The sequence below is a fragment of the Gadus morhua genome, chromosome 5 (genome assembly GCF_902167405.1).
Source record: "Gadus morhua chromosome 5, gadMor3.0, whole genome shotgun sequence".
In the NCBI taxonomy this organism is placed as follows: domain Eukaryota; kingdom Metazoa; phylum Chordata; class Actinopteri; order Gadiformes; family Gadidae; genus Gadus; species Gadus morhua.
In genome coordinates this window covers 12,876,481-12,898,761 of record NC_044052.1, presented here as the reverse complement: position 1 = coordinate 12,898,761, position 22,281 = coordinate 12,876,481, and the positions used below count along the sequence as shown (strand labels likewise).

The 22,281-nt window shown below is 50.1% G+C and overlaps 2 protein-coding genes across 2 annotated transcripts; one reads left to right on the top strand and one right to left on the bottom strand.

Moving 5' to 3' along the window:
* Positions 1-375: 375 nt before the first annotated feature.
* On the bottom strand, positions 376-12,178 carry disp2 (dispatched RND transporter family member 2). The gene is made up of 10 exons (XM_030356644.1): positions 11,317-12,178; positions 8,352-8,499; positions 7,651-7,922; positions 7,475-7,504; positions 7,196-7,319; positions 6,440-6,567; positions 6,113-6,210; positions 5,556-5,653; positions 4,945-5,106; positions 376-4,645 (listed from the first exon to the last, which is right to left on the bottom strand). The coding sequence occupies exons 1-10, from the start codon at positions 11,409-11,411 to the stop codon at positions 1,304-1,306; spliced, it is 4,497 nt and encodes a 1,498-aa protein (XP_030212504.1). The 5' UTR covers positions 11,412-12,178; the 3' UTR covers positions 376-1,303.
* A 1,553-nt stretch (positions 12,179-13,731) lies between these two features.
* On the top strand, positions 13,732-21,857 carry pkdccb (protein kinase domain containing, cytoplasmic b). The gene is made up of 7 exons (XM_030356702.1): positions 13,732-14,445; positions 15,125-15,262; positions 16,668-16,939; positions 17,285-17,364; positions 17,807-17,914; positions 20,151-20,327; positions 20,755-21,857. The coding sequence occupies exons 1-7, from the start codon at positions 13,843-13,845 to the stop codon at positions 20,859-20,861; spliced, it is 1,485 nt and encodes a 494-aa protein (XP_030212562.1). The 5' UTR covers positions 13,732-13,842; the 3' UTR covers positions 20,862-21,857.
* The last annotated feature ends 424 nt before the right edge of the window (positions 21,858-22,281 follow it).

Here is a 22,281-nt window from a genome sequence, read left to right as displayed (position 1 = left end):
AAACAACTTTGTTGCAGAATTTTGGCACATGCTGCACATACGGCGTCTAAACCATTTCTCTAATGGCACCGGACAAAAATAGAATCTCCACTGTAGTGTGATGTTGAGTGGCGGGTGCAGAATGGAGCCTTCCTGTTCCTCAAAGGTCTGCTACAGGATGCAGTAGGGCTGCATGGAGCTTTGTGAGGTGAACACTAACATGCAGTGGCACAAGGATTTCTTCAGGAATAGGTTGACTCACTCGCAAGGACCTTTTTCTTGTCCAAAAGGTAGGGCACACGACGACACACGCACACACACACCCATATGGATCTCTGCAGTTGATGGTATTGGGTGTAATCTGATTGCTCTTTTTGAGTTCTCACGTCCATTAAGAAAAGTATAATCACATTTTATACCACAGACATTAAAACGGCATATTTGAGTTTTAGCATTGACTGCATGGGTAAGGCTACAAATAACATTGCAAGCTTATGTGTCTTATTGACAACACTGACACTATCAGCACACCACAAAACCACCTTACAGCCTCTTGATATGAAGCAGAGTTTGCAGTTCAGAAACATCATAAAATAGTCCTGGCCCATCTGTGTAGAGATTAATTGTACCGCTCAGCCCAAAGGATGGATACCTTCTGACACAGATGCCTTACACTTTTTCATAAGTGATAATGGATTATTTTTCCTTAAACAACACTCTTATAGGTTTATCTTAATGTTTTCTTTGGCCGTCCTTACAAACTATACCTTAGAGGTAAAACGGGTATAAAATAACAAAAGCAGCATATTATCTTTGTACCTTTCTTTAAAAGTCGAACAAGGGGGTACAATACAGTATGGCTTGACACTATAGTTCCAGCCTGAACAGTGTGTCACACTTGGGGCTGTGTGGAGGCCAGTCTGCACAATGTCTGTCTTTAGGATCTGTTATACTAAAGACTTCAGGCACAACGTGACATTCTTAACATATAAGCAACTGATAATACTGTATTTTTCTTTTATAATGATGTGCTTATGTGATAGATGGTTCACGAAATATGTGCAGTCTTTGAAGCATGAACAAGGTATCATGCTTTGATTGATTTTAAATCAAATCAATCAAATGAACATCAGCTCAAGTCTTTTGGAAATACATGTAACTTGGTTTGGATCCCCCGTCACCCCAGCGGTCTCGTTAGAGATGCATCCTGTTATTTTAAGTTACTTCACAACTGGTGTATCTTCCCTTTGAGCATATCACAATAGTAGTTACCAAGCATCCTGATCGGGCATGGTAACAATCGCACAGCGTTACCCTGATCCCCTCAGCTGTAGTCGGCGAGTTCTCTCTGGCCGTCCCTCTTGAGCCACACGTCGGGCAGGTCTGGCTTACTGTTGGGTATGATCACCACCTCCTCGCTCTGCCCCGTCCGGCCCTTCCCGCTGCCGCCTGAGGAGGTCTCGTAAACGGTCTCCTTCAGGGAGAGCCTCAGGGTGTCCCTCTTCCCGTTGAGGTGTCCGGGCTGTAACTGCTCCTCCTCCTCCTCTGCCTGCTGAGTGTTGGAGGCTCCCGGCTCAGTATCATTCCGACACGTCTCCATGGGGTCCTCCGGGCCGTCGCAGGAGCTCTGGGACCGGTGGGGGAGCTCTGAGCCCGAGTTCTGATGGAGCTGGTCTTCAGCTGAGTGTCCTTCTTTACAGAGCGAAAGCTGGTCGACGGTCTCCAGGGTCTGGCTGATGGCCGTCTCCTCCATGCTGGAGGAAGAGGAGAAGGTCTCCCCCCTCCAGAGCTTCGCCCCTCCGGTCTGGCCTCTGCACGTCTTACAGAGGAGTATCTCCGTGGCGGCGTCTCCCTGTGGTTGGGTCGCCGGTCGCAGAGCACCCTCCTTATAGGGGGAGGACGTCTGAAGGGCTTGAGGCGGATGGCACACCCTGTGCTGGTGACTACACAGCTCCTCGCTCTCTGCCTCCGTCCGGTCCCGCTCCATGTCCCTCCTGCAGTCCTCGATCTCATCCGAGAGCACAGAGGGCCGGTTGGAGAGCTTACTGGTACACGTGCTGTTCTCAAAGCTGTCACTCAGACGGCAAGCCAACGGCTGAAGCTCATACTGCTCAGGACCACGCCCACCTCCTCCGCCTCCGGGCTGTTCATCCCTCTGTTGGCGCTGCTGGTGGTGGTTGTTGTACTCGTAGTCCTTCCTGGGTCTGGGCCTGCAGAACGCCCCGTTGGCCGCCGAAGCCGACCCGGTACCGGGTTCTGTGGCCGAGCAGGAGGACAGCACCCTGTCTGCCGCCTGCTCCGTCAAACAGGGCAGCATGGTCTTACCAAAGTCCTTCTGAGGCCCGAAGAAACAGCACAGCGACTGGAAGAAGAATGTCGCAAATCCACATGCGACACATTTTACGAGAAAGAGGAAAATTCCTAACTTCCTGAACAGCAAGGCGGTGGCCGGCAACATGATGATCCCCACGCAGCAGAAGGCGCCAGAGCCTATCGCCACGGGACAGCCCATCCGCTTGGTGGCGTGGGCCACCCTCCCTATCCGGTCCGTGTGCGGGGCCGAGTTATAGGAAATGCAGTAGTTGGCAATAAAGTCTACCGACAGCCCTGCGGCGGTGGAAATAAGCAGAGCCTCGATGCCGCTCAGCTGCCATTCCAGCAAGACCAGCAGTCCAACGGTGACAAACACGCAGCCCCCCACAGCCATGGTGCCGTAGATGCTCAGCAAAATGTTCCAGGTAGTCAAGAGAAGGCAAGTGAAGGTAAGGGCTATTGAGAAGCCGGCTACCACGAGGGTCTCAGAGCTCAGTGCTTGCTGCAGGTCAAAGAGGGACAGCGGACTGATGAACCAGCCGTCTTCCAGTCCCTGGGGTGCACCTGACACTTCCTTTGAGAACCACGTCGATATCTCTCTGTGAAAGTGGCTTGTCTTGCTGTAGTTGAAGCTGTATAAGTATGTGGTTTTGAACGCCAATACGAGCGCGGCGATGCTGCCATCTGCTTGGAAGTACAGGCCATCGCCGCGGGCCAGATGGCCCTCAGCCTGCCTCTCTGCCAGCATCATCCGGAGGCACTGCTCGAAGGCACCGGATGGGTAGGGGAACTGCATATCCTGACAACAAACCCGCTGGCCGTCATCGTGACGGTCTGGGCAACGTCTAGCAGACACCCAGCGCGTCAACTGCTCCACAAAACAGATGTTTTCCGGCATTGTGTCTCTATCTCCAGATGTTAGCTGAAAATAGAACGTTTGGTTCTGAATCCTGCCGCACAAATCACTCAACCAGACCTGAGACTCCGGGCTGCTCATGTTGAAGTTCGGGTCAAGGACCAAAGAGCCGTTGCTCCTCGGATTGAAATGGTCCCCGTTATCCATTGGGCTTACCCCCCAGACCAGCATCACAGTGACGGGCTTATCTTCCCCATTATTCTGCCTCTCAAACATGAACATGTTGCGGTACTCTGCGTCAAACCTCTCGAACGGATGGCTGGAGCGGAAGAGCTGGGTGGAGCCGGTGTCTAGCGTAGGCAGCCTCATACCGGGATCCACACAGGAGATGTACGTCCCGCCGACGGCCAGGACCGCGAACCAACACATCCAGATGTACCTGAACTTGACCACGCCACACGGCAGTATCTTCAGAAACAGCAGGCTGGCCGTGTCGTTGAGCCCTCTGTTGAGCCCCCTTAACCTTTGCACTATGGTGAAGAGGCATCGCTTCCGTGAGCTAGTGTCCCAGAAGCCTCCTTGGTTTTTGGCACAGCAGGGCTTCCATCTCTGGAGGGCCGCGGAGGAGGAGGAGGAGGCTACGGTGTAGCGTTCGCGCAGGACGAAGCAGCAGGGCAGCCACACGATGGCAGACATGGAGCAGATCAGGGAGGCGGTCCCGAGGTAAACGGAGAAACAGCGGATGGCGGTGATGCTGCTGAGATAGCCGGAGAAGAACGCAACGCTGGAGGTCAAGCCTGAGGCAAAGACCAGGTAGCCCACTTCCTGCATGACCCGACGCACCCTCTTCTCCAGGGGGGCGGAGGGGTACTGCGACAGCTGCAGGTTCCAGAAGTCAGAGAAGGTGAAGACGTGATTGGAGCAGCTGCCGAGGAGAATGAGCGCCGCTGACAGGTTGAGCAGAGGGAAGAACGTCAGTCGGAACACAACCTTGTAGATCAAATAGGACGTGAGGAGGGAACCGGTGATGGCGAGCAGAGACAACACTGATATGAAGATGGATTTGAGGTACACAGCCATGGTAAAAAACAGAGAGACGACGGCCAGCACAGGATACACAGAATCCCTGGCCAGGTAATACTTGAACAAGGTCTCCTTGATACCGAGGTCCATGCCAGTGATGGTCGTGTTGTTATAGGTCAGCTCCCGTCCCTCGAGGCTGTTCAGGTAGATATCCAACACGTCGTCCCCCTTCTCCACAGGGAGGATCAGGAGGCTGTACTTCAGCGACGGGACTTGGTATTCCACCGTCTCCGGGCCCACAAAGTCTTTGTCCACCAGGTAGTGCAGGATGTGGAAGACCACACGCGTCTGTCTGCAGCGCGAAGGAACCGAGGGGCAGGCGGCGTGTCCGGGCGTCCGCACGCAGGCCTCCACCAGCTGGCCATTGTGGTAGAAGGGAGCGCAGAACCGCAGAAGGCCCAGGGACTCAGACACCTGCCGAACAGAGACATCTGATCAGACACGGGTACTACTGTCCCCCCCCCACACACACACCCCTCTTAAGCACCTATTGTATGTTGTACGTCCTGGCACTTGATGCATGCACTTATTGTATGTTGTACGTCCTTTCACTTAAGTAAATCGCTTTGGATAAAAGGGTTTTCCAAATGCCCTATATGTAAATGTCTGCTCAACGTCTTATGTGCCGGAGTACAACATCACCATGAACGTATTGATAACCATGATATTAATTCTCGGTATGAAGAGGTTGCCAAACCGAAGACCAGAGCTACCTGGTGCGAGGTGAGACTGAGGCATGAGGAGGCGTTGGTATGGACCGCCAGGTAGTTGCCCAGGGACCAACTGGGACAACAGCCCCCTTTTGAAACCGTCTCCCCAGGATCTCCCCTCACATGTTGCTGGCACAGGTCCTGGAAACCGGCCTGGGAGCGGATCTAGAGAACAAAGGAACGTTCTTCTTGAGCTATGTTACTGAGAAGCCAACAGGAGTGAAACGTTCGTAAGCATTCATCACACCTTCCCGCAGATGTTCTTTTCAATCCTAAGTTTAGCACATTATACTGTACATATATATTTCATACAATTGTTTTCTTTGTTAGCACAAATAGACACAAATGGAGAAGGAAGGTTAAAGTTAGGAGGAGCGAGGGGGAGGGACAACAAAAGATGGAAAGGGAGGAGGTGGAGGAAAGGCAGTGGAGGTTTAGGAGAGGAGAGAGGGTGGAGGGAGGAGGTGGAGGGGAGAGGGAGGAGGTGGAGGGGAGAGGGAGGAGAAGGAGGGCGAGGAGAGGGAAGAGAGGGAGGTGGAGGAGAAGGAGGGAGAGGAGAGAGGGAAGAGGAGAGGAGGTCACTAGCGTGGAGGGATTGGGGTATCAGAGCATACCATGGCTTGCTCCATCTCACACATGGAGTGGATGGCCTTCAGGCTCCACAGACTGGCTGAGTTCCCCGAGCGGAACACCAGCTGGGCAAACCGCTCGCCTGCGTGGAGCGAGAGAGACATGAGGATCCAATGAAGATCAGATTGACAGCGCTGAGTAAAACGCCTGACACACCCACTCACATGATCATCTGTGGTCTCATCATGGTGATTCGTTTCAGATGATCAGACGCATCTCAAACCAACGTTTCAACAGTCAGTAAGATAAGACTGATTCACTCGATTTCATATTTTCATCTTGTTTAAAGTTACGTTAAGACACCGTGAAGAACCCGGAGAGAAACATAGGGGGAATTAGAAGAGACGTTTGAAAATAGTCATGTTTAGAATTCTGGCACACAGTGCTGTGGAACAACTTAAACGACTGCAGGCAAATGTCAGAAACAAGCGGGTGCCTTGAACAGACTATTAACTTCTGAAGGTCTGAATTCTACAGAGTATGCTAAAGACACAGTAGTAGTGGTTTTAGTTGGCAACAGTTTGTTTGTAGAGATGCTGACCTGGGGCGTCACACAGGAACGTCTCCGGAGACGAGTCTCTGTTTAACATCCTCCTGGGGCGCTGCCTGGGGGGGGCCTGGCCGGCACTGACTTCCCCGCTGAGCACGTACACATGCACACATGCACGTAAGCACGCATGCACAGACACACACACAAACACACACACACACACACACACACACACACACAGATGCACATCTTTACAATAATTAATAATCTGCATTAGCTTTGTCTTTTTTGATTAAACGTCTCGGTAGAAACGCTACACATCCTACATCATCATCATCTACATCCTGGGTGTATGGTGAACCCGGGACAGGACAGTACCTCATCTTTGTCCTGTCTCGGGCCTGCCAGGGAACATAAGACAGGAGCTTCCCTGGCCCGGTGTTCTGCTGCATCAGGTCCAGGCTGGCCTGACGGACACCGATCGCCGTCCCTCGAGGCTCGAAGCCCTGAAGACGTGAGCAACCAGACACTGGATGAACACCCCACACACACTAACACACACACATCTTCACACACACTTACACACACACATGCTCATACAACCCATGGCCACGCATAAATACACACTCAAACACACACACACACCATCAAAGCTAATGCCTGGTGCAGCGTTTGTTTACAGAATGAGTCCATTGGGTCACGCCAGCTTCGATCAACGAGGGGGGGGGGGGGGGGGGGGGGGGGGGTAATGCACTGTGTTTGTGTCTGCAGTGTTTAAGATGCTTGATATAGGGAGGGGGCTACAGCACTGGCTTATTACAGATCACAAAGCACACTTTCTGGTATTTTTAAAGATTGTGATTTCCTTAATTAATAGTCCCTAATTAATCCTGATAAAAATCGAATTCAATGTTTAATTGGATCAGAGACTTGATTTAATGGATGTGACTATTTGGAGAATAATGATAATGCTATGATAATGGGGGGGGGGGAAGACAGACAAAAGAGGTATCGGCTCTGACGTGTGTGTCTCTCTCTCTCTCTCTCTCTCTCTCTCTCTCTCTCTCTCTCTCTCTCTCGCGTGTGTGTGCTCTCGCTCTGTGTTCCAGGGCCCTCACACACTGGTCGACTCACCAGTAGTGGTTCAGAGAAGTCGGGCAGTGGTCCGATCAGCAGGCCGGCCAGGGAGCCCCCCAGTAGGACCAGGGCGCAGCCCAGCATCACACCCAGCGGGTAGTCCAAGACCAGCTGGGAGAGGCTGAGACACAGAGGAGAGACGCTCAGACACGGCAGCACCGCAGCCAGCTCACCCACACTGAGGAAACCCTCAGTGTGTAAAGTAACTAAGAGTCAGTACCCACTACTCTGTACTCACTACTCAGTACTCACTACTACTCACTACTCGGTACTCACTTCTTAGGTATCCAGTAGAGACCTCCAGCCCTAGAGCAGAAACAAAAGTTAGCATTCCTTCAAGAGAGCATTTCAATCTCTCTTGTTTAAGCTCTTATTAAGATGAAACACTGTCTTGTTTAGGCTCTCATGAGGATGAGGCTCAGACCCTCTCCAGGCCCTCTCCAGACCCTCACCGGACCGTCACCACGTGGTGCTGCGCCCCCTGGTGGGCTCCCCCGCCGTGACCCCCGTGCTGGTAGGGACATCCTGACGCGTCCTGCCGCCGCGACGCCTGATTGGCCGAGCTGGAGCTCTGTCCCGCCCCCGTCCCCACCGCTGGGCCGTCTCCCCGGGGCCCCGGGGGGTCTGGGTGGGCGCCCTGCCCGGGGCTGGGGACTGGTCCTGGGCAGGAGCAGCGGCGGGGCTGGGCCAGGTGGTAGGCCATGCCCGGGGGGTCCTGAGGGACCTCGAGGGTTGGGGAGGGAGAGACGGGGGGAGGATGAGACTGGAGGGGTCTGGTTGATCACAATGAAGAACATGAGAGCTGTCCTCAATGCACTGAGAACTGGCAGGGTGTCTATGTGGTCGATAAAGTCTATGTAGTCCACCATGGGTACCATGTAGACGGTCTTCTATGTGGTCTATGTAATCTATCGCCCGTTACTAAAGCCATTGGTGACACTTTTTCATAATTACTTCTAGATTCTAACACTACCTGCCATATATAGCCAACACACATATCTATATATCTCTCTGATATATATCTACGTATATATATATATATATATATATATATATATATGTATATAGATTAGGGATGGAGAAGGGGGGTCATGTTTAATTGGGCCCTGTGTCGTTCAGACGTAGCGCTGTGCAGATCTCGGCTGGAGCAGACCTGGTGGTAGAGCTGGAAGGAGGTGGAGGAGGAGGAGGCCGGGCTGCCACAGCTGCCCCTCCGTCCCCCGTCAGACGGGACCGCCGTCCGCTGGCATCCCCCGCCGTACACCCCCCCAGGAGGGCCCAGGGACCGGCCCGGGACGCCACTTGGTGGGGGGGAGAGAGGGTAGCGGGGAGGGAGAGAGGAGCAGAGAGAGTGGAGAGGGAGAGATAGAGGAGCAGAGGAAGGAGAGAGGAACGGGGAGGGAGAGAGAGAGAGAGAGGAGCAGGGAGGGAGGGAGAGAGAGAGGGGGGGGGGAGGGAGAGAGAAGCGGGGGAGAGCTTTAGAAACTATATTTCATAACAATGGCAGGAGGTATTACTGGAGGGCTGGATGGATCTGGTGTTCAGGGGGAAGTCAGCAGCGTGAACAAACAGGAGGAGGAAGGAGATGAGTGAACACTCTGTTGATCCTCGGGCCTGAGGGCCCAATTATGAGAGGAAGAGGAGACAAGGAGGGGTAGGAGAGAGAGAGAGAGAGAGAGAGAGAGAGAGAGAGAGAGAGAGAGAGAGATCCCTGACACACTGCACTTTGACAGCAGTCAGGACGGCGTCTTTATTGTGGGTTGGAGAACAATATGTTTCTCTTTCATACTTAATGTGATGTCACTCAGGCATCAACCTGTGTGTCTTATAATCTGACAGCTGCAAAGGATCTGTCAGATTTCCAACAAGAAATTGAGCATTTACACAAAATAACCATTACGTTTCAGTCAGGATGGTTTATTTCCGTGTCCCGTATCCGTCATTTCTCAAATTAAATGTCTTCCGCAAAAGTTTAAACCCCATTCCCTGATAGTTATTGATTAACTGATGATTTTAACTATGAGGTTGTATTGCTTGTGTCTGTATTGGGAATGGACTGGGCATGCTTGCTTGCTTTTCCACCTTGAGTGGTCCCAGCCCCCCCTCCCTGTCCATCATCTCTATGGCTACCAAGGTGAGTAAACAAAAGCGATGACCTCACACACATCTAGACCTCTGTGTTAATCCACTGTAGCGACAAGAGAGACGAACCGTGTTTGGATCACAGTCAACATTTAACGAGGACCATATAATAAGTTCACACTGGCCAAATATTGATTGACTTCATTACAACTCATAAAGTATAGCAGGTTATTAACACAACCGCTGGCTGGAAGCTAGCAGAAACACAAACACAGGCAGAGAGACGCCTTTGCTGAGCACATTAATAATGCATGGATAATATCACATATATCCACAGAGGTGTCAATGTGCTGCTGCTCACAGGAAGGGAGAAGCTTAACTCAAACCACAAGATGAAACATCCTGTGGACAATGAACAGCAAGGATCCCCACAACGGGATGTTTCTAAAGTCCTCTGCTATAGATGTAAAGATATAAATATATGAAGGCTTTGCTTGCTTTAGCTTATTCTCAGGATATGATTGGGTGTGATAATGCGTATCCACAAGGCTAATTAGAATGTGCTAGGTGGGCCTTACACCGGGGAACACAGACATCATCATTATGCACGCTGGCTTTCTCTCCTCTCTCCTCTCACCTCTCAGCTGTCCTCTCGCCTCTTCTTCCTCCTCTGTCTTCTCTCTTCTTTAGTCTCCTCTCTCCCCGCCTATCTCCTTTTCCTCTCTCCTCCCTTTCCCCTCTAGTCTCCTCTAGTTTCCTCTCTCCCTCCTCTCTCTCCTCTTCCCTCCCCTCTCTCCTCTCTCCCCCCCTCTTTCCTATGTGGTGTCTCATCCCTGTCCTTCTGTTTCTTTTCTATTTATGCATCCAATTGTTAGTCCGTCTCATTTTTCTGGAACTGCTCTTACACCTGGGAATACAGACAGACATCATAATTATGCATGCTAGCTTTCTCTTCTCTCTCTCTCTCTCTCTCTCTCTCTCTCTCTCTCTCTCTCTCTCTCTCTCTCTCTCTCTCTCTGCCCATCTGTCACTCTGTAATCCGTCAGCTATCAGTGTACAGATGGCAGTATGATTGACGACCCCTCAAAACGAACCTAACCTTTTTCATCCTCTCATGCACGGGTTGAATGCTGACTGCTGGTTCAATCCCCAGCTACTCCTAGTTGTGAGTGTCCCTGAGCAAGATAACTCACCCTCACTGCTCCCGACCCGCTGGCTGTCGCCTTAAGGCTGACGCCGCCGTCGGTGTGTGAATGTATGAGTGAATGCGTGCTCGAATGGGTGAATGTGTGCCTGAATGGGTGAATTTTAGGCAATATTGTAAAGCACTTTGAGTGGAGGCTGGTTAGAAAGGCACTGTATAAATGCATTCCATCTATCATTCCCCATCAATGCAGGGTGTAGATCCAGCGCTGACAGTACGAGAGAAAGGCCGTTTGAGTGTGTTGATTAACCTCAGCAGAAGGTGTCTCCGAGCACAGCTGTACTCCTGGCTCTCTCTAGCTACACGTCTCTCAGCATGTCAACTGTCACCCATCAGTAGACCTATTAATTTAACTGTGTGCGTGCTTGCGTGTGTGTGTGTGTGTGTAAGTTGGTATTTAGATGGAACACAATGTTTCTCGAACAAAGGGACATCAGGCGAAATCTCAATGCATGATTGAAGTAGTAATAGTAGTTATTAGTGTATTATTTATAGCTAGAATGAATGCAGAGCACCCAGGGTAAATGCTTTTTCGTGTTGCAATAACAAAGCTGCATATTGTTAAAGAAGACCTTGTTCCTGAGAGGCGGTATACTGGTCTGTTCCTTGTCAGGTGGATTTAAGAGACCATCGCAAACCTGTCGTGTTAAAACCAAGGCACAAACTGCTTTTGTTTACGGTCAAGAAAAACACATTAATTAAGAAATCAGTTATCACAACCACATGACGAATACAATAATCCATAGCTAATGCTACCGATTGCTCAGATCCTATTGGTTAATGACGCGTATGGATTACAATAAATAGAATCCTTGCCGTGGCAACGACCAACCTTTGCGAAATGTCTCGTATTTCTCTTTCATCTGAAGGAGAATCTTCCGTGATAATCGCGTCCGTGCTCTCCCCTATGGTGGAGCGAGCCTCCATCCTGCCTATAGCGATACCGCTGCACACACTTTACCGTGAGAGCGATGAAGAAACAGGCTCGGAAAACAACCCATCTGCAAGGGGTCTGTGATGAATCGTAATAATGGCTTATTCCGAGGCTAATAACAAAACGACACGGGGCTGTTTCAGCTCATCTGAATCGCAGCGTGATTGGCGGAGGCCGCGGTGATGCTGCTGTTGTAAAATTGCTCCCGAGTAGAAGTATAAGGTCGCTGTCCAACCGCGCGGGGTGCTGAGGAAACACGATGGAGACGGCGGGGTTCGATGCTTTGGGATCAATTTGCATCAGTACAGTGGGTGAAACGTGGAAATAGCGCGAAACAATCTTTTTTTTTGGGCTAGAGTATCGGGCAGATTAAGATGAAACACGCAGCATCGTGACCCTATGACCTGTAGTAGTGACTAACGAGGTGCTCATGATGTCTGACTCACGTTCACAACGTGAATCACCGCCGCTCAGGAGCGTCATAGTTTTGGGTTATGATGATATTAATGGTAGGATAATATGAGATGCAAATTGTCTTTACTGTAAATGCTTTGGGGAATAACATACAATGTGTTATGAGATATGGAGGAGCATAACACAGACTCGATTTGACAAAAAATATGTTCACTACTAGGCTTATATTGGAAACAGTTTGGTGTAAAAGCCTACAGTTAGTAATGATTAACAAAACATAAAATCGATATATTTGAGGTCGTACAAGGTAGTAAAATAAGTTTGGCTGCCCCCTGCTGGTCAGATTGGGTAGACTACAGGATCACTCAATCACCTGACATTTCGCTCTCTCATTCTCTCCCCTCAATTCAATTCAACTTGATTCAAAGAGGAAATTGTTGGCGTGGTAAACTTACGAGTACATGGCTTAAGCAAGTGTAAAATAAAATGAAAATGTACCAACAATTAATTATATATTTGAATAAAGAAATGTGTTTTTTTACATTGCAACATTGCAATGAAATATACATCAAAATGATATATATAAAGAAAGATATATATGGTTTTTTTTATAGACAGTAGGCCTATATATAGGGGAGAATGGGGTAAGATGAGCCAATTATTACTCATGTTGTCTTCTAGGCAAGGACAATTTTCTTTTCTTTTTTAAAGTTGTGTTGTGGCTCAACTTGCCCAAGCTCGGGGGTAAGTAGAGCCATCTGGGGGTAAATTGACATATTTACTTTTTCAAGTTGAATGCCTTTTCCTTTTCCAAATAGTTTTATTTATTTGCTCAAGGGTAACTTTAAACAATATAAAATCTATAAATATTTCCGTAATTTGCCACTGCTCTGATAGATTTTAACCCTTGACATCAGCGGCTGCTCTCTCCTTCTCCTTTCTCTCTCTTTCTTGGCATGATAGCTTTTCTGATCGGTTTTTTTGTAAATATGATAAACCAAATCGTTTGTGTAATACTACATTGAAATACCAGTTTATACTTTTAGAGACTTAACTTAACTTCAGTGAATGGTGGGGTAAGTTCAACAACTGGCTCAACTTACCCCACAGCATGTGGTTCACTTTGCCCCAGAGCCACCATTTTGGAAAAAACTGCCTAGTTTAACAATTAAGGCAAATTTGTAGCTGAAATTTTCCCATAGTTTTATGCCTTGACAAATCCCCAATATGTATGATATATAGTTTTACGCATGGATACATTTGGTTTGACATAGCAGTCATTATACCTGATATGTTAAAAACTTCGTTTGAAAAGCAGTTTCTTGTGAAGAAAAAACATACTTGAAGCTTTACCATGTGCTTCTCTCCATCATAGCCAGAAATAAACGATGGGTGATTCCTTAATTGATGGTCAAATGACAACAAATGTGTACAGTTGCCTGAATAGAGGGGGGGGGGAGTCAACTAACCCACTGGCTTATCTTACCCCACTCTCCCCTATATATATATATATATATATATATATTAGATTTCTTTATCAGAAGGGACAGCGCACATTAATAACATGAGCACCAAAGTTAAACTTTTCTGGAACTCATATACTATGTTTACTTGTCGGGAAAACACCATAATATGTCTCCTTTAAAATAAAATAGGAATGTTAAGTTACAATTGGAAAAATTCTGTGAAATTCATTTTTACATACACACAAACACAAAAGAGAGAGAGAAAGAGAGAAAAAGACAGCGAGAAAAAAAGAAAGAATTGGCAGCAGTCAGTGGAAGTTCAGGCACTTCGCGAAGGTTTTTCTGTGGGTGTAAGATGACCGCAGGATACGCCCCCAGAGGGCGTGCCCTCCGTAGGGGGCGTGTCCGGTAGGAGGTGAGGCAGACCAGCAGCAACAGATCACTCCTACCACCAATCGACTCCCCAACTCTCATATGCGCGGCAGTTGACGCGTCTCCCCCGGCGTGGTTCCCCGTGTGTTGCTGAGCTTCTCCCCGGGCCATCATGCCCGTCCTGGGCAGCCCATTATGTGCCGCCGCCCTGCTGGCTTTCGTGGTTAGCTCCGTGTCGGTGTCGCTCCTCATCAGGAGTTTACAGCTGGGGGCGAAAAAAGGAAACATGACCAAGGGAACCGCGGAGGACCAGGATCTCAACTGGCGACGGAGTGCGCTGCTGCATCAACTCAATGAGAGACGCAAGGAGATTATTCCATTGCTTTCGGCTCGCGGCAGTGAGAAGAAAATGTTGGCGGAATCTCGGTATTTCCCCCAGCAGCATCAGTCCTTCAGCGCAATGTTTGACTACAATCTGTGGAACGAGATCACGGATGGATCTAGGCGAATGCTCATGGATGAGATGGATTGTGATTCCCTGGTCGGCGTGCAAACCGGGAACGTCCTGGGCTCCGGATACACGAAGCTGGTTCTCAAAGTAGTTCTGCGCGAAGACCAACCGGTGGCGTTAAAGTTCGTCAACGAGCAGGGGAACGACATGGAGAAGTGTCTGCAGGACTTCGGTGACCCACGGGGCTGCCTCGAACTCGTGGCGTACAAACTTAAAAAAGAAATAGTGCTGCTGCAGAGACTGAAGCACCCAAATATCATCAAGGTAAATCGCAATTATGAAGATGTCATGGTGTGTGTGTGTGTGTGTGTGTGTGTGTGTGTGTGTGTGTGTGTGTGTGTGTGTGTGTGTGTGTGTGTGTGTGTGTGTGTGTGTGTGTGTGTGTGTGTGTGTGTAGTCACTCTCCTCTCTGCTTGAGCGCTTTGCCCAAACGCGTATAATAACATGTGGGGAAAAAGCCTCATTGCCTCTAGAATCTTTCCATGTAATTAATTTAACTTCATTGACCCTTCCGTGACCCGGTCTCTGGGTAGGGTGCTGCAGGAAGCAGACAACATGCCATCTGACGTTTATTATAATGGAACGTAAATCATATAATGTTAGTTTGTGGTTTTAATCGAGTAGATATGAACTGGATTTTTCCTACATTTAAAATGAAAAAAATATGGTGGTTTTATTATTTATTTAGGCTCCTTTCCACAACAGTTTGCTAGTGCCTGCTAATGTTATTTAGTAACTGTTAAAGGTCTCATTATGCCTAGGTTAGAGGAACATTTATCCCGTCATGTCTTTTCAATTTGTGTGCATTCTGCCGTGACTAACTGGCCATTCCCCCCCCCCCCCACACACACACACACACACACACACACACACACACACACACACACACACACACACACACACACACACACACACACACACACACACACACACACACACACAGCTTAGAGGACACTGTATGGAGGAACCAGGACAAGGCTTAGAGAGAGACGGAGGAGGAAGAGTCACTGCCATCCTGGAGCAAGGCTATCCCCTCCAGATGATCCAGCTGCTGCAGAGCCCCTGGGAGGAGCGCTTCAGGGTACGACCACTCCTCTCTCTCTCTCTCTCTCTCTCACTCTCACTCTCACTCTCACTCTCTTTCTCGTATGTGTGTGTTCTTCCCCGCACTTGTAGAAAGGCTTTCATTAGAATGGAAAATCTGTCCTCCCTCTCTCTCTCTCTCTCTCTCTCCTGCTCCTCACACATGCTCCTCCGTGCAGCGTTGGAGGGGGCATAGCGGGAGGGGCTGCTGCAGGGTATTAGTGACATGAGGGGGGGGGGGCGTGGACATCCGAACCCTGGTGTGGTCTTGACATCTGTCCTGGTGGCGTCGGATCAGACGGCTGTTGGAAACGATGAGAAGACCCCAACTGCAGGCTAACAATCCTCTCTTGCTCGCTCTCTCTCTCCTGCACACACACATTCACATCAGATCAGTGGAGTGTAAATCCAGAATGCCCATCTCTTCCTTCTCTCCTTGTGTGTGTGTGTGTGTGTGTGTGTGTGTGTGTGTGTGTGTGTGTGTGTGTGTGTGTGTGTGTGTGTGTGTGTGTGTGTGTGTGTGTGTGTGTGTGTGTGTGTGTGTGTGTGCTAGGACGACGTGTGTTTCCCCCTGTCTCTGTGCAGACCATAATGTCACCAACACGATTTAGTTCTGCCATCTATCGGCGGTCTGCGCTGTCATCTCACAAAACGGTGACATTCCACCAGGATCGGTTTCTGCCCGTCGGTCTCATTGAGCCCGTCTGTGTCTGTGGCGCTGGCCTAATCCACCGGTGTATGGTTTCACCCACCTCTGTTTTTACAGCGCTACCGACGCTTAGCCTGCCTGCTCCAAGCCTGACCTCATCCTTCCCTGCTATGTTTGTAGCAACGTTACTCTGTTTAGTTCTCTCATTCAGTTTGAGGCCTTTTATAGATATTGAGCTCTTTGACGTTTGTGTTGTTTGAGTTCGTTGTTGTCATGAGAACTCATTTTGATTGGCTGCAAACATGTCCAAATGGACGGGCGTTATAACTGAACATGTGAGTCATATGTCATCAGATCTCCAATATGGAATGAAAACTATTTAGTAATCTGAGCTCTCGATCAGCCTCTGATGCGGTCCATGACGGGCCCTTTTGTGTGTTTTTAAAATGGAGGAAAACATTTATGGTTCTTGACTCCAGCTGAAGAACCCTGAGAGTATTTCCTCGCTCCCTCGCTCCTCCATGTTGGCTCCCTCGCTCCTCCATGTTGGCTCCCTCCCTCCTCCATGTTGGCTCTCTCCCTCCATGTTGGCTCCCTCCCTCCTCCATGTTGGCTCCCTCCCTACTCCATGTTGGCTCCCTCCCTCCTCCATGTTGGCTCTCTCCCTCCATGTTGGCTCCCTCCCTCCCCCATGTTGGCTCTCTCCCTCCGTGTTGGCGCGGCGGACTAAGTGTTCCTCCCGTGTCATCCTCAGGTGTGCCTGGGCCTGGTGCGCCTGCTCCACTTCCTGTCCCGCTCGCCTCTGGGCTCGGTGGGGCTGCTTGACTTCCAGCCGCGTCAGTTCGTCCTGGTGTCCGGCGAGCTGAAGCTCACGGACCTGGACGACGCCAGCGTGGAGGAGACCCCCTGCCGCTCGGACCGCGACTGCCTGCTGCAGTTCCCCCACAGGAACTTCACGCTGCCCTGCTCGGCGGCCAGGTTCTGCCGGGATCTCAACCAGAAGAGGAACCTCTACAACGCCTACCGGTAAAGAAATAACGAGAAGAGCGATAAAAGGGGGTGTAAACACGTGTAGCCCTGACATCAAACGGGTTGCCGGTAGTTAAACACAGACGGGCTGCGGGGAGGGAAGCGGGCCGTGGTGATGGATGGGTTTTGACACGTGAATTAGTGGTTTCAACAGGAAAACTGGCTTTTCTTCGCCCCTCTTTTATTTTAAAACGCTTTGCGCTGATATTTTGACAGGTTTACGGCATTTACAGCCGGTTGTCAGAGGCAAGTCATGTTCCGTGTGAAGGGACGCGATTTGGCTTGTCGGTCGGTCTGTCTGAATGAGTTGTGTTTTCTTTCTTTTTTTTCTCTGGCCCCCAGGTATTTCTTCACCTACCTCCTGCCTCACCAGGCCCCGCCCGGCCTCACACACCTGGTGGACCACATCATGAACTCCACAGGTGAGCCCGAGCAGAGGGAGAGACGCCGTAACACGAGGGATCTCTGACGATCCCCACATCAGAAAGCGGATCAGCTCATTATCCTCGTGTGTTGACACGCCCGCCGCGTCTGTCTGAGTGTTATTAGGGCGAGCGGCCAATGACGGCCTAATGAGGCTCCTTCTGTAGTCCTCTAAGCTTGCGGTGGGAGGATGTGCTGCTGGTGATGAGCGCGGGGGGGGGGGGGGGGGGGGGGGGGGGGGCAGGCGTTGATTTGAAGCAGGATATGTTGCATTAACGCCTGAATTGCGGATTATGGAAAATGGAGGCTGCCGAAACAAAGTCCTGCGCATGTGGCTTTAGGTTTATTCTTGTGTGTCGTGTGTTAGTGTGTGTGTGAGATCTGCAGAGGCACTGACCACTGTGTGTGTGTGTGTGTGTGTGTGTGTGTGTGTGTGTGTAGGGGAGCTGAGAGCTGACATCAACCAGACACTGGGCTCCTTTGAAGAGATTCTCCTGCTCTACAAGTCTGGCCTGCACCTGGACAACCTGCCACCATCAATAATCAGAGGTAGGAGTTCATGATCTCTCTCGGTGTGTGTGTGTGTGTGTGTGTGTGTCTCTATCTTTGTGCTTGTGTGTTTTCTGTGTGTGGGTGTTTGTGTGCCTGTCTCTCTGTCTCTCTCTCTCGCTCCCCCCCCCCCCTTTGTTTCTGCTAGACGTCTTCCTTCTCTTATTCTTTCTTTGGCTTTCTTGAAGCATGAGCAGCTGAACATTCTTTCAACATCATTTTCTTTTTTCTCCTTGCTAGCAGAACGAAGGGAGTGGACGCCATTTTTCCACTCATATTCTTTTCCTTTCCCAAATGACCACTCTTATGCGGAGGGCATGATCCTGCCGTCCGGTCTATTTTGACACGTTTATTGAGCCTCAGGAATGGCCGTGCAGTAGAGCAGACCCGGAGACTTCCTGTGAGGTCATCACATGCGTCGTTGTGTTTAAACGATTCTCACTAGAAGCTCACAGCCTCGCAGATCCCCCCCCCCCCCCCCAGATTGACGGGAAAAGATTGCGTTATTATTATTTTTATGAGAACACGCCGGTATTCTCGCCTCGCCTCAGATCCTTTTCTTGCGCTGCTCCCTTTTCTCCGTGGCCCGGGCAGGAATCCCCTCCCCCCTCCCCTGTCCCCCTCTGCCTCGTATGAATTATTAATAACAGAGCCGCTGGGCCCCTGCCAGGAGCACAAGTTTCCAGGCCCCAGATGCGCGTGTGTTTGCCTAGCAGCACTTTGTGAGTTTAATCACACCCTCTGGTGAGGGGGGCCGACTGCTCGGGCTGGCGGTACGGAGGAATGTTTAACCTTAACAAGGAGCTGCAATGTGCCACGCTGCTCTACGTCGGCGGGGACGCAGGAGAAGTCGAATCCAACGATTTGACTTCAGCGAGCGCTAACAGGCCTGTGTCGTCAACCCCCCCCCCCCCCCTTAAGCGCGGTTGTTGTTATCCATAGCGGCTCCCTGGTGTAGTATCTGTAGCATCACGGTCTATATTTACCGCCGAGCTTTAGATTTAGACATGGCTGGGAAACCGTAGCAGGCTAATGGAGATCTCGTTTCCTCCCCCCGGCAAGACTGAGGAGCTCTGAGTTAACAACGCCAAGCGGAGTTGGAGAAAGTACCAGTGTTGATCTAGCAGAAAAAGAAAAAAAAATGAAAATCTGTCCTGAATGGAGCACAGATAGAGGGGAATGATCCTCAGGAAATCGAACGCAGACTTTTGTTGTTATGCATTTCATTGGATTGGTAGCCATGTGGTGTGCAAGAAGTGTTGAAGCTAGGGTTGGCTGTCTGTGTGTTGAAGGTGAGCCGCGTGTTACTGGGGAAAGAACGGCCCTGTTTTGCCGGCAGAGTTGTTCAGCTCAGTTCATTAGAGATCGTTGACAGCTGTACGTTCATGTCGGGCAGAGAGACGCTCCGCAAAGAGCGGCTCCTGGCGGGACACTCAGCAGATGTGTGCTGATGTGCATTATTAGCAATACGAGCGGGTTGTGTGGGGCTCTCATGTGGAGGTGGGGGTTTCCTCGAGGTTCTCCTCTCTGTGGCCCCCGGTGTCTCCGACGGCAGCTGGAGCGTGGCTCCCCTCCTAGAACAAATTGACAGAGCTCATTTTGTTCCCGTAACAATGATCTCCTCTGTGCCCTCATAAACAGGCCCTTGTTGGCCCTTTCTCTTTTTTCTCAGCCCGTAAGACGGATACTTATGTATATACTGGGACCCGCACACACAAGAGCACACGCGCACGCACATTCAAACACATTCACACACTCATAACCAGGAATGTGCAGGCTTTCTCACCCCTCATGCAGCAGCAGGGCCTCGCGGACTCTGCTGTTCTCTGCGTGTGAGGCGGTCGGTAGTCAGTGAAAGGTGTGGGTGTGTTGGCCTGGTTTACCAGTGCGTGCGTGCTTGTGCTCTGCTCATTTCTCTACTGATGTGTAGCAGATGATTTGGAGGCCAGGGCTGGAAGTAGACGGAATATGACATTTAAATGTATCATTTCAGTTTCCTCTGCTTGTGTGGAACAGTGTTTTAAACTAAAAGCTACATAAATCCATCACAATCAGTTAGACATCAAGCTTTGGTCCTCCTGCTTCTCCTTCTCCTCACCCGAGCTCCTGCCAGTCCTGCCCTTTTTGAATGTAGAGTTTAACAGCGGACGTGTCAGTGCTAAAGTATTAACCCCAGAGTGTAACCCCTCCTGTGAGTCCCTGGTGGTGCTAACCCCTCCTCTCCCCCCCTGCTCAGACTACACGGTGATGCGGGGCCTGGCCACCGCCGGGGACGTGGAGTACCGCTGCTGGCCGTCCTTCAGCCCGCGCGGCTGCGTCCTGGCCGTGCACAGCGCCCTGGAGGGCATGGCTCTGTGCAGCGCCCACCCCCAGTGCACCAGCTTCAGCCTGAGCGGGGAGACCACCTGGAGCGGTGGGTTCTGCGGCTCTGTGGTTCGGCTCTGTTGTTGTTCTGTCCTGGATCCGGGTGGTTTGAACTTGTTTTTCTGAATGTGGTTTCTCGATTCAAGTTTATTTTGCAAAAACAACGTTTTTTTTGCTTTGAGGCCAGACCAAAGTTTCAATTTTTTGGTTAACGGTAACTTTTAAATGCTTCTAACGAATTTGGAAAAGTTTGGGTCGTTGTTATTTAAAAGTTCTGCAGTGTGTTTCTTAGGTTTTGAGTTGCGTGAGAAACAGTTATAAATTCCCTGCTTGGACTCTTGTTAAACTTTAATGTTAAACCTTTTATTGTGTAATCCAGAGACATCCGATGCCCATTGTACTTTATCCAACAGTAACACCTCGAACACCCCTTCAGAGGATTAACCCTGTCCCCCCCGCCTCTCTCCCGTCTCCAGGTCACCTCTTGGCCTCCTTCAGGAGCGGCTTCAGTCACCTGCTCCCCGACGGCCGGTCGGAGGTGTATCTGAGGAGAGCCAAGGCTTCTGAACCGTCAGGGGTCTGATACCATGCCCCCCCCCCCCCCAGACCCCTTTTTATCAGGGGCCCCCCGGTGTTTATAATAACGGACCATGAAGAGGAGGAGGTGGAGCCACAGGGGGCCTGGGCCCTGGGGGGAGGGGGGGGGGGGGGGGGGGCACGGAGCAGAGATAGAAATGCTAACGCATGCTGATATCACCTCAGGGCATGCGGACCAGTCATGCACCACTTCTCCCTGACCCCACCGCCACCACCACCCCCAGCACCACCACCACCACCCGCCTCCCAGTCCTGTTAATGGAGCTTAATGACTACAGGAAGGACCTGGTTGTGTGGGGTCACGGCTGGGGTTGGCTGGTGGAGACAGAGGGGGATGGGTGGAGGGTGAGGCAGGAGAACCCGATGTATTTGCAGCTCTTCTGCTGGGGTCTCGATGTGTCGGCCAGCTCACGGACTCTGAGACGACCGTTTAAGGGGTTCCCTTCAGGTGGCTCGCTGGAGAGCAGCGGCCGCCTGCTGCCGGGGGTCTCCAGCCCGTCTGTCCGTGGCGTCTGCTGGTTCTTAGAGAGGCGGGCCCCTGTAGTAACGGCCGGGAAGCAACTAAACCAAACGATAAGGACCTGAACCGGGGTCCCGGGAACGGCAGGAGGAGCGGGTTTGTATGGTAACACTCTGATGTTAACTGGCAGTTTTCCCGCTCCTTACTCGGTTTACCGACTTTGGACTGGGCTGAGTCACCAAAGAAACATTTCTACGGAAACTATGATTTATACCATTCCTGAAATATGTTCTTACTTCTTCTTGCTACTATTTTCCGATTTTGTCTTTCACAAATATTTATGACGGCTTTTTTTATGCATTTTCCGTGCATTTTAGTAATTGAGCACCTTGTGGGTGTAACTGTTGTTTTCAGTGAAAAATGATGCGCTTAATAGATTTTTTTTATGAACATAAATCATTGCTTTTGTTTTTACATTGTGTAATTTTTTTTTATCATTGTATAAATTGATCATTATATTCCTTTGGTCTTCTTGATTTATTAGAAATTGTCTGTCGACAATAAATTCTGATCCATGACCTGAAAACAATCAAAACATTGTAACTGGAGTAACTGCATAAAAAAACAGGATAAAATCGAGGGTGTGCCGATTGAGATAAGACCGATTTAATTTAATTGGTAAATAATTCAATTGTCGTGTTTGTGTGTGTGTCCCTCCCCTGTTGTGTTTCCTTATCCCATCCATTACCCCCCCAACCCTCAATGCTCCATAGAGTTGATCCAATACCACAGGACGCATTCAAATGGACCCTCATGCTGAGCTAATTATGAGCCTTAATTAATCCATGTAAATGAGCCATACCTACTGTCCCTTTCACATGCAGGAGAGTGTGGGGCATTAGGGCCACACAATGGCAGCCGGGCCACAATAGGGGCTAAGTCTGCT

Coding starts and splice junctions, on each gene's coding strand:
- disp2 (XM_030356644.1), bottom strand. CDS start 11,411: ATGGAGGCTCGCTCCACCATAGGGGAGAGCACGGACGCGATTATCACG. Junction 5,107..5,555: donor GTGAGATGGAGCAAGCCATG/GTATGCTCTGAT, acceptor TTTGTTCTCTAG/ATCCGCTCCCAGGCCGGTTT. Junction 4,646..4,944: donor TCAGTCTCACCTCGCACCAG/GTAGCTCTGGTC, acceptor TCTGTTCGGCAG/GTGTCTGAGTCCCTGGGCCT.
- pkdccb (XM_030356702.1), top strand. CDS start 13,843: ATGCCCGTCCTGGGCAGCCCATTATGTGCCGCCGCCCTGCTGGCTTTC. Junction 17,365..17,806: donor CCACATCATGAACTCCACAG/GTGAGCCCGAGC, acceptor GTGTGTGTGTAG/GGGAGCTGAGAGCTGACATC. Junction 20,328..20,754: donor CGGGGAGACCACCTGGAGCG/GTGGGTTCTGCG, acceptor TCCCGTCTCCAG/GTCACCTCTTGGCCTCCTTC.